Genomic DNA, 10,817 nt, shown 5'->3' on the forward strand with positions numbered 1-10,817 from the left:
ATAAAGAACTTTAAAAAAATTTAAATGTCGAAGGATAACAAAGAACCAGTCAACCTTAAAAGTATTGAACAACGACTACAAGATACAAATGTATTTCTTCAATCAACATTTGAGCCAGAAATTTATATTGATTCGTTATTATCTGAACAATGTGACTATTCAATAGAAAAAGGGATTGAAGCTTTTGATATTGATCCAATCTTACAATGTTTAAATGTTATTAAATCAAGAATTGATAATCAGTTCATTGCGTATAAAAGGTCAGTAGAACAATTACAAGAACAATGTGTTCATGAAGAAGAAACACATATATCAACAGTAACTAATGCACGAACGAAATTTAATAAAGCATTAGAAGAATTTAAACAAACAGAAAATGGAGTTTCTGAATTATCAACAGATATTATGCAAGCAGGAGAACGACTTCAAGATTTAACAGTTGAAGCGAATAGAGGAAGACAAGCATCAATGATTATTGATATGTTTACAAAATTTAATAAAGATAATAACTTTGATCCAAGGAAGTATACAGAAGAATATCCAGATATTGATTTTGTTACTCGAATAAAAAAATTAAAAACATTATGTAAAGAACTTCAAAATCCACAAACAACACTTGGAATAGCTAATACAGAAAAATTTTATTCATACATAGAAAATGAATATATGAAAAAGTTTTCAACTGCTATGACAGAAAAAAATATTAATGAAATGAAAGATTATGCAGAATTATTATATTATTTAAATGGAGGAGATAAATGTGTTAAAGAATATCTTAAAAGTAATGCATTTTTATATGATGAAATAGATATTAGACAAGATGAACAATTAGCAGAAACAGATCAAGAAATAGATAATAAAGTATGTAAAATTAATAACCAATGTCTTCAAGCATTCTTAAAAAAAATATTAAATCAAATTCAAAAAGAAAAAAGAGAAATAGAAAAGGTATTTGTTCAAAAAGATATTGTTGTCGCTAAATATGTTCAAAAGATATTTAAACTTAGAATAGCTAATTTTTATAGTGTTTATGTTTATAAAGGTTATGATGAAGACCCTGATTTCTTTTGGAAATATTTATTTAAATGTTATGACGCATATGACCAAATTACTAATTCATTTGTAAAAAGTTTAACTTCATTTGGTATTAATGGTGCATTTCTTAGTGATCTTGTTGAACGAGTTTTTGAAGAAGATAAAACATCAAACTATTCAGAAACAGAAATCAATTATATTGCATCTGTTTTTAAACAAAATCAAGACTCTTATAATGCTAATAAAAAATCTATTAAAATTGATAATGTTTCTAAACTTAATATGGATGGATTTAGTAAAATTATAGAACCTACAACTATTAAAAATGTATGTGATCAATTATCATTTGCATTAATTAGAGCACAATCCTTAACATTACCAGATTCATTTGATTATGTTATTAGTAAATTATTTACATCATTAACACAATGGTTGGATTATGTTTTATTAGATTGTTGTGAAAGAATGGTTTATTTAACACAAAAACAACCAAACCATCCAGATAAAAGTATTCCATTCTTATCAAGTTATTTAACTTTATTAGATAATATTTGTAAATCTATTTCATTGATTCAAGTGATGTTTGAAAAAAATCTAACTCCTTGTTTTAAATATTCTGTTCAAAAATTAAATGAATATAATAAGCAATTTAAAAATAAAATTCAATCAATTCAATCAACATTATCTACTTCAGTAGAAAATCTTTGTAATTGGCTATTAAATTGTATAGAAAAATTAATGAATTATAAAAATGAATTTAAATTTAAAGATGAAAAAGATGAAACATGGGTATTAAATCCAAGAGCAACTTCAATTGGAATTGATATTTGCAAATATTTAAATAATACTATTAAAATAGTTAATAGTAAATTAACTGGATTAAATAAAAAAAATTTCTTAATTAGAATTGCTCATGGATTTCATGATTTATTTATTAGAACAATTAAAAAATTAAAAATTACTCCAATTAGTGGTGGGTTTATATTTATGTATGATGTTAGTGCTATTTGTGATACTGTTAGAGCATTAAAATTTCCTGCTGTTGTACGCCCAATGTTTGAAAATCTTTCATTATTATTTAAGATCTTTTGTACTCCTAAAGATCAAGTTATTCTTATTGCAAATGCTATTTTAGGTGATGGTGGTTTTAAGTATGTTGATCCAAATGATCTTTTCAAATGTCGAACAGACTTTTCTAAAGATATGAAAATTGATTTAATTTAAAATAACTTCTTTTATTTAATTTTAATTAAATTATTCTTGTGAATTAAATTACTAATAAAACTTATATTATATTACATGTTTTTATTAGTATTTTTTCTTCATATTCTTTTAATTGTTTCATAAAAGAACTATTAGGACAAATGATTGGTCTACGTTCTAAAACATATTTATAACTATATTCATAAGTCCATTGATTTTTTTTCATTAAATAAGCAATAACAATACTTGCACTTCTTGAAATTCCAGCTGCACAATGAACTAATACTGCACCTCCACTATTTCTTGCCTGTTCAATAAATTGAAAACATTCTTCAAAATAAATACTAATATCCTCTTTTACACTGTCATCAATATTAATTTGTTTATAAGTAAATAACTCTGGAAATATTGGTTGTAATGGTCCAATAGTTAATATATGAGTAATTCCCATTTTTTGTAGATAATTTTTATTATGTGCATTTGCATAACTTCCAAGATATAAATTATCAATAATTTTATCAAATTTACCATATTCCCTTCCAAAGAATTGACATTGTTTCGGTAACTTTGACTCATAGTATTTTGGTGTTGTACTAACTTCATCATAAGAAATTCTAAATTGTTCCAATTGATTAAGATTAGTCAATGAAGGACATTCTTCTACTAAACAATCTAACATATCGATATATGTTAAATGAATTAATGAAACAATTTCTTCTGAAATTTTAGTGATTGGATTACTAAAAAGAACAAGACGAGCAAGATTAGTTTGGGTATATATTTCTTTTGGTATTTCTTTTAACTTACAACCTCCTAATGTGATTGATGTTAATGTAGTAACTCGTGATAATACTTTAACAATGGAGTCTGGTGATGACTGGTTCATAGTTAAATTAAATAAGTGAGGTAATTGAACAATAATTTGGTTATTAAACTGTGTTGACTCTGCAACTATACTTTGAAGATTTTTACACTTTAAATTAAAAGAATCAAATGAACACCTAGAAATACTTATTATGTCTAATGAATTAAGACTTAATTCAAGATTCCTTAAAGGACAACCATCAATAGTTAATATACGTAAAGAACTATTAACGTTCAAATGCTCTAGTGGATTATTAGATGCTTTTAAAGAACCTAAATGAGGTGGTGGAGTTATTTCTTTGATTGAATTAAAACTAATATCAAGAGCATTAAGAGCATTTAAAGATGTTAAAGGTTCAATACTTTCAATATTATTATGTGCAAGAACAAGTGTTTGTAATAAAGGACATCCAAGAAGAGGAGTAATATCTTTAATTGTATTAAAACTAAGGTCTATAAATGTTAATGAAGTAATACCTGAAATATCAGGGATATGGTCTGCTTGTATCATAGATACAATCAGTTGTTGTAAGTCAGGTTTTGAATGAGCAACAAAATCAAATAACTCGTCTACATTTTCAATTGAGTTTATTGTGGCAATGAATGAATTTTTTCCAAAACAACGTTTCCACTTTTCCTGTTGAGTACTAAGAGACATAAGATAATTTTATCTAAAATGAATAATAAGAACTAAAATCTAACAAAATGACGTTTGACAAATTTAAAAAAAAAAATGAAAAAGGGTTTTTTGACTGAATTATTATTGTTATTTGTATGGAGTTAAACAAGAAATATGTTTGTAGTGTTGGTTATTACACCAACCGTGGGGTCTCAAAAGTTGATGAAGAAAATGTTGAGTTATCAAGTTATAATGGTAAATGTTTAAATACCAAATATCCAAAATGCTGTGAATGTAATCAAGAGATGAAGCCAATGTTATATCTTCATTGTCCAATAGAAGAAGATCAAACAAGACATATGTCAATTTTTTATTGTCCACATCATCTTTGTTTTAGAGCATTTTCTTCAATCCAACCAAAACAAGAAATAATCAAAAAAGAAGAAAAAACACAAGATGAAGGATTTAGTTTGATTGATATAGATGACTCTACATTTGCATCTCTTATTGCTTCACAACCAAAGAAAGAAGTAAAAAAGAAAAAGTTAGAAAATTGTTGTGGAAAATGGATTGAATGGTATGAAGAATATAAAACAATTAAAGAATTTAATGATTCTGAATTAGAAAAAATTAAAGAATTTAAGAGTGTTGAAGAAGAGAATTCTGAAGATGAATTTGAAAGTGTGTCAGACCCTCAATGGGAAAAATTTATAACATCAATGAATGAAAATCCTAAACAAATTGTAAGATATGGTGGAGAACCATTACTTATTAATGAGTCTAATAAAAAAAAACAAGAAGAAGTACATAAATGTTCGATATGTGGAAATGAATTATTATATGAATTTGAAATACTTCCATCAATAATTTCATTAATAAAAGATATTCCAGAATTTGGTGCATTATTAGTATATTCATGTGAACATTGTTTTAATGGAACTGAAAGTAATATTATAATATTTGAACCAAATGAATAAAAAAAGGAAAAATAAATCAATTCATTATGTTTTAATTCTCTTTCTTTTGTTGTTCTGAATCATTAATTTGTTGTTTTTTCATTGAATAACCAACAAGTCCATATGTGATAATAAAGAAAAGGGTAAGTAGAAATGCATTAATAATCATCATTCCTTTATCTTGTAATCTGCTAAAAGCAAGGTCTTCATCACAAACAGTTTCAATAACATTTTTTAAAGTGAATTTATTTGTCTTAGCTTCTTCAATATTAACAAACTGTTGTTTGTTAAGTTTAATTAAATAAATACTAATATTTCCTTTCTTTAAACAAATTGAACTATCTGTTTCTTCTTTTTTTATTTCACCTTCTTGAGGAAGTAATTTAATAGCATTTTCTTCATTAACTTCTTTTAAATCAAAAATTAAGATATGTTTTCCTTTAGATGGAAGATGAATTGAATGTACAAGAGATAATGGAAGGTACATTAACACTGAATTACCATCATATTTATGACTAGTTAAGAAATGATATAAAATAAGAGCACCATATCCTTCTCCAATACAAATATGAGGATGATATTCTAATAAAGCATCTAATTGATAATAAAAACTTCCTAAAGGATTTAATGGTGCCATATGAACTATTGTAGTATCAAAAAAGTAATTAAGAAATATACTTGTTAATCCATGTGGTCCTTCATTGGCATTATGAAAATACTGAAGTCTAAAAGGATTAGAGTACATAGTACTAGGTTTGTTTTGTAAGAAACGTTCTTTCTTAATATACTGTAATTCTTTTTCAACGATAGCCATAAAAAAGATTTTAAAATTTTTGAGTTTTCTGTTAGGTTTTTTCTTTTAAATAACTTTTTTTTTTGCTTAAATCCACTTCATTTATCATCGATTTTTTACGTTTTATATAACATTTATATTAGTTTTTATGTTTATAGTAAAAATCATCAATTAACTTAACATTGGAGATGAAGTTTGTAATAATTGAAAGGCTGCTACAAAAGCTGCTGTTTGAGTTCGTTCATTTCCACCAATAGATAATGCTTGTCTTATATGTTAGTAATTAGGTATTATATAAAATAAAAGAATGATAAACAAACTCAATAAGAGAAAGTTGGTAAAGACATTGAATTCTAGCAGTTTTATCTAAGACAGAAATTAATTTCCCTTCAATTAATTTAGGTACCACACGAATGATAATATCATTTAAAGAAAGTCCAGCTTTAATTAAATTATCTACAACAGTAAAAGATTCAAGATAAGGTGAACTTAATAACTCTGAAATAATATCATCAATTTGTGCTGGAGTAGGTAATCCAACCATTGTGTATAAAGTTGAATTAGTAATTTGTTTACAAGTCATTGACAGTGCCTGTAAAGTATTAATAATACTTCTAGCATCTCCTTTTGATATTTCTATGATAGATTTTTTTGCATCTTCATCAATTTCCATACCTTCTTTCATTGTAATATTTTCAACAATTTTTGTTAAAGCATCTGGAGATAATGGACCAAATCTCATTTTTGCACAACGTGATTGAATAGCTGGGGTTATTAAATGAACTTCATTACAAATGAAAATAAATCTACAATTTGCAGAAAATTGTTCTAATGTTCTTCGAAGTGCATTTTGAGCATCTTTAGTTAATTTATCACTTTCATCTAATATAATAAATTTAGTACAATTAGTATATAAAGTACGTGTTGATGCAAAGGATTTGATTTGATCTCTAACAACATCAATTCCTCTTTCATCTGATGCATTTAGTTCTAATACTAATGCAGAGAATTTAGTTCCACATAATTGTTTTACAATAGCCAAAGCTGTTGTTGTTTTACCTGTGCCAGGTGGACCATAAAAAAGCATATGAGGTATTTGGTTAGCATTAATAAATTGTTTTAAAGACTCAAGAATATATTCATGACCAAATATACCATCTGTAGTTGAAGGACGGTACTTTTCCACCCACGGAAGTGACATTGTTTCATATAAGTTTTTTATTTTATTTATTTTTATTTTTTGTTATTTACAAAACATAATTATTTCTGAATCTGAAAAAAATCCAATTAGGAATTATTTAATGATTTTTTTTGTTATTTACAAAACATAAAAAAAAGGAGAGATAGAAAAAGAAGAGAGTGATTTGTTAAGAAAGAAGAGAAATGAGTTAGTAATAAAACTTAAAGAAAAGAAGAATTATTTTTAGTGAACTGCAATGAAAGGGATGAAATTTAATAAAAACCTAAAAACAAAAAAAAAAGAACTTCTTAATACAAAGTGCATGGGAATATTTGTCAGTGAAGGAAAAAGAATTATAGTAACAAATGATTGTATTGGATGTAGTGCATGTATGGATAATTGTCCAGCTGGAGTATTAGAAATAGTTAATGGAATATGTACAGCACCAAGAATTGATGAATGTTTACAATGTCATTTATGTGAAGATAATTGTCCGATAAATGCAATTAAAGTTGAATAAAAATAATTAAATTGTTAATGTTCTAAGAAATTTTACAAAAAAAAGAGGTTTACTTTTAAAAATTAATACTTCAATTTTTTTTTAAATATTAAATAAATAAAAATACAAACAAATTTTGATACAAATGAAATAAAACTAACAAAATAAAAAAATTTCTTATTTAAAATAAATATATTTCATTCATTTAATTAAAATATATTTTTATTTTAATTGTAAAAATTCATTTTGAAATTTAATTGGTGCATAATCTTCTGGAGTTCTTATTTCTGTAATAATATTTATATCTTTTTCTATTACAATTCTTTTTAATTGTATTTTATTTGAAATAACTTTTAATGCTTCTATTCTTTTTTCTTTTGTTACTTCTTCTATTTTTCCTACTTTACCATCTCTCATCCATATAATTCTATCTGATAAATTTTTTAATGAAACATCATGTGTTACCATTAATAGAGTCATTCCTTCTTTATGTAATTGAAGTAATAATTCCATAACTATTCCTGTATTATATGAATCAAGATCTCCAGTTGGTTCATCAAGTAATAATAATTCAGGTTCATTTGCTAATGCCCTAGCAATTGTAACTCTTTGTTGTTCACCTCCAGACATTTGAGATGGTTTATGATTCATTCGTTTTTCCATTCCAACTTTCTTTAGTAATTTTATAGCTCTTTCTTTTCTTTCTTTTGCTGATAATTTGCCTAATAAAATCATTGGTAATTCAACATTTTCTATTGCAGTCATTGATGCTATTAAATTAAATGTTTGAAAAACAAATCCAATCTTTTGTAACCTTAAAAAACTTAGTAATCTGTCTTTAGTCTCTTCTGTTATTCTTTTATCACATAATATAATATCTCCTTTTGATGGTTTATCAATTGTTCCTATTAAATTTAACATTGTTGTTTTTCCTCCTCCACTTGTTCCATAAATACATACAAATTCTCCTTTTTTTACTGATAAACTTACTCCTCTAATTTTATTAATACATACCATTTATCTTAATTGTTATTTGTCTTTTTTTTGTATTAAATTATTATTTTCAAACCGTAATGCTGCAACTCCTTCTATTCCTAAAAGATATGTTTTATGAACATTTCTAATTGAAATAATATAATTTTGATCATCTATTAACACATCTTTTTCCTTAATTTTATTAGTTTTTATTATGTTTTATTGAATTTTTTTTACTTTTAATCCAAACCGTTAGTCTAATGTTGCCAAAATAATCATCAATCTTTATATCACTCATCCTTTTTTCTTTCTTATTCTTTGAAATTTCATAGTTCTTTTTTTTACTATTAAATTGTTATGAGTCTTTTAAAAAAATTAACTTGTTTCAAATAACATTTATGTTTTTTTTTGTTTTTGTTTTTGAAGTTATTAAATATCTTCTTTCTTTATTTCTCTTTTGTTAAAATTGTTTAAATTAATATTCATTTGTTTTCAATATTCTAACAGTATTGTATCTATCTTTGTAATTTTGTATTAACCTCAAATCTTTTTATTCTTTTTTGTTGAATAATAATTTTGAGAAATAATATGTTATAAGTAATATTTTATAATATAATTTTCAAAACATATCATTATCCTCTAAATCCCTTAATTATGTTTCATATAGATAATGTGTTTTTGTTATTTTCATTTCTTATGATACTAGAAAATAATCTTATTGTTCATGAGTTGAAGAGAAATTGATTTAAAGAATTACCTTCAGGTTTTTCAACATTAGGATTTATTTACATTATTTAATAACTATTACTCCATTTTGAATATTATTCCTTAACTTGAAATTTCATTATTAAATAGATTGTTTTTATATTTCATTTATAGTATATTTTTAACAGGAATTATGGTTTTTTACAAAACAATTGGAGTTTATAATAAAATAAGACAAAATCAAAATCAAATTTTATAGTATAATATTATAATTAAATTAATTATTAAAAGAACAGAAGTATTTCATAAAATTCCATAAGTCAAAAAATGATTTAAAAATGAAATATTTTTATTAACAGAAGAGGTAGTTATTATTTTTAAATCGTTAAATTTGGTATTTTATTTACAAAAAAAAGATAAAAAGAAACACAAAAAGGAAAAAAAAGGAATTAATTATTAAAACTAGAAGACTCTTTTATACCTGATGATTGTATTAATCCTTTTCTTTCTTTTTTTACTACTTTCAATGGAGATGAGCGTTGAGGAGAAGATGATAAACTACTACTTTCACGAGTTCTACTATTACTTCTTGAAATAAAAAAACCTTTTTTTGGAGTTGTTATTTCACTCGAAACTCGAGATGTAGGTAATAAAGTAAATGGCTTTAAGAATTTAATTTCTTCATTAATTTGAAAAGAAAGAGGTTCAATAAACTTATAATAATCTTCCATTGTAACATTTTTTATTGGGGTTTTAATTTCTCCATTAACATACAATCCATAATCAAATCTACGTTTTACCCATTCAAACAGTTGTTCAAGAGGTAAAGAGTGAATTGGTGGAAGGTCAATAAAATATTGATTTAGGATAGTATTATTAAAGAGTTGTGATATTTTAGGTGTTATTGTAATTAATCTCTCAATAAAAAACAAATACTTTTTGTAAATTTCATTATCAGGAGTAAGAAAGAAACTTATAAAGAATGTGTATGATATTTCTAAACAACGTAAATATGATATTGTAATTGACTTCATTAATAACTCAAGAAGATCTATAATACATTCAGATTCATAATAATCAGTTACATCAAAATTAAATGATGTTGCTGTATTTAAAAAGATTAATAAACTCTCAACATATTGAACTGCCCAAAGTTTAGAAAATGAACTTACAACTTCTTGAGGTCCAAGTTCAACTGTCATAATAGATTGATGATTTTGTTGTTGTATAAGTACCTCTGAATCAAGAAAAATAGCAGCAAGTTGATTAATTCCACTACATTGATCTTGTTCTATTTGACTATGTTTTAATTCAAATGGATGTTCATAATTTAGAAATATTTCAAAACATTTAAGTTTCACTGGTGTTCCTATGCATCTAAAAATAAAATAAAGAAAATGGGAATATTGTTTCCTTGTAAATTTTTGCTGAAACCTTCTAGTTAACGCCTCTTGTGTATCTTTGTAGTCTATTAAAAATTGTTGATTTAAATGATCATATAAGTATTTAATATGTTTTTCTTTAACTTGTTTATTATTGTTTCTTGTAATTTTTTCAACTTCTATTTCAGTTTCATTCAATGATAGATAATAAATATGTTCTCTTAATGACATCTTTTGTTTATATTCTTTATTACTATTTAGTTCTTAACATAAATGAAACTCGAATCTGATATTTTTTTCAAAGATTGAACGAAAAGTAAATTTAAATACCACAATTTTTATAATTAGTAGGAAAAAGTATTTTTTTAGCTTTCGTACTAACATCATTTAAGGAAACTATCCTTTTTTAAACATACATTCTATTATCTTTTTATTATTTTATTGTTTTTTTCAATTTTTTTCAAGTTAGTCTTGATTTTTATTATCAATACTATCATAATAAAGTAATGAGTATCTTCTAATAAATCTAATCATAAAGTTTTTATGAGTCTTGTCAAAAAGTAATGAGAAAACTATCAGATTCTTTATTAAAATTTAGAATATTAA

The 10,817-nt window shown here is 24.4% G+C and overlaps 8 protein-coding genes across 8 annotated transcripts; 3 read left to right on the forward strand and 5 right to left on the reverse strand.

Annotated features, from left to right (window-relative positions):
* Positions 1-24: 24 nt before the first annotated feature.
* EHI_099810 (exocyst complex component sec10, putative) lies at positions 25-2,259 on the forward strand (the record flags this gene model as incomplete). The annotated part of the gene is made up of 1 exon (XM_646187.1): positions 25-2,259. One exon carries the CDS (start codon positions 25-27, stop codon positions 2,257-2,259), a length of 2,235 nt encoding a protein of 744 aa, XP_651279.1.
* Positions 2,260-2,320: 61 nt separating this feature from the next.
* Positions 2,321-3,760, reverse strand: EHI_099820 (leucine rich repeat and phosphatase domain containing protein; the record flags this gene model as incomplete). Its single annotated transcript, XM_646188.1, has 1 exon — positions 2,321-3,760. One exon carries the CDS (start codon positions 3,758-3,760, stop codon positions 2,321-2,323), a length of 1,440 nt encoding a protein of 479 aa, XP_651280.1.
* Positions 3,761-3,876: 116 nt separating this feature from the next.
* Positions 3,877-4,698, forward strand: EHI_099830 (uncharacterized protein; the record flags this gene model as incomplete). Its single annotated transcript, XM_646189.1, has 1 exon — positions 3,877-4,698. One exon carries the CDS (start codon positions 3,877-3,879, stop codon positions 4,696-4,698), a length of 822 nt encoding a protein of 273 aa, XP_651281.1.
* Positions 4,699-4,701: 3 nt separating this feature from the next.
* EHI_099840 (uncharacterized protein) lies at positions 4,702-5,491 on the reverse strand (the record flags this gene model as incomplete). The annotated part of the gene is made up of 1 exon (XM_646190.2): positions 4,702-5,491. One exon carries the CDS (start codon positions 5,489-5,491, stop codon positions 4,730-4,732), a length of 762 nt encoding a protein of 253 aa, XP_651282.1. The 3' UTR covers positions 4,702-4,729.
* Positions 5,492-5,641: 150 nt separating this feature from the next.
* EHI_099850 (replication factor C family protein) lies at positions 5,642-6,671 on the reverse strand (the record flags this gene model as incomplete). The annotated part of the gene is made up of 2 exons (XM_646191.1): positions 5,642-5,738; positions 5,791-6,671. 2 exons carry the CDS (start codon positions 6,669-6,671, stop codon positions 5,642-5,644), a joined length of 978 nt encoding a protein of 325 aa, XP_651283.1.
* Positions 6,672-6,906: 235 nt separating this feature from the next.
* EHI_099860 (uncharacterized protein) lies at positions 6,907-7,170 on the forward strand (the record flags this gene model as incomplete). The annotated part of the gene is made up of 1 exon (XM_646192.2): positions 6,907-7,170. One exon carries the CDS (start codon positions 6,907-6,909, stop codon positions 7,168-7,170), a length of 264 nt encoding a protein of 87 aa, XP_651284.2.
* Positions 7,171-7,371: 201 nt separating this feature from the next.
* On the reverse strand, positions 7,372-8,422 carry EHI_099870 (ATP-binding cassette, putative; the record flags this gene model as incomplete). Its single annotated transcript, XM_646193.2, has 3 exons — positions 7,372-8,143; positions 8,219-8,316; positions 8,375-8,422. 3 exons carry the CDS (start codon positions 8,420-8,422, stop codon positions 7,372-7,374), a joined length of 918 nt encoding a protein of 305 aa, XP_651285.2.
* Positions 8,423-9,278: 856 nt separating this feature from the next.
* Positions 9,279-10,442, reverse strand: EHI_099880 (uncharacterized protein; the record flags this gene model as incomplete). Its single annotated transcript, XM_646194.1, has 1 exon — positions 9,279-10,442. One exon carries the CDS (start codon positions 10,440-10,442, stop codon positions 9,279-9,281), a length of 1,164 nt encoding a protein of 387 aa, XP_651286.1.
* Positions 10,443-10,817: the final 375 nt, after the last annotated feature.

The sequence above is a fragment of the Entamoeba histolytica genome, genomic scaffold (assembly GCF_000208925.1).
Source record: "Entamoeba histolytica HM-1:IMSS scf_1104750517801 genomic scaffold, whole genome shotgun sequence".
NCBI classification, from domain to species: Eukaryota; Evosea; order Mastigamoebida; family Endamoebidae; genus Entamoeba; species Entamoeba histolytica.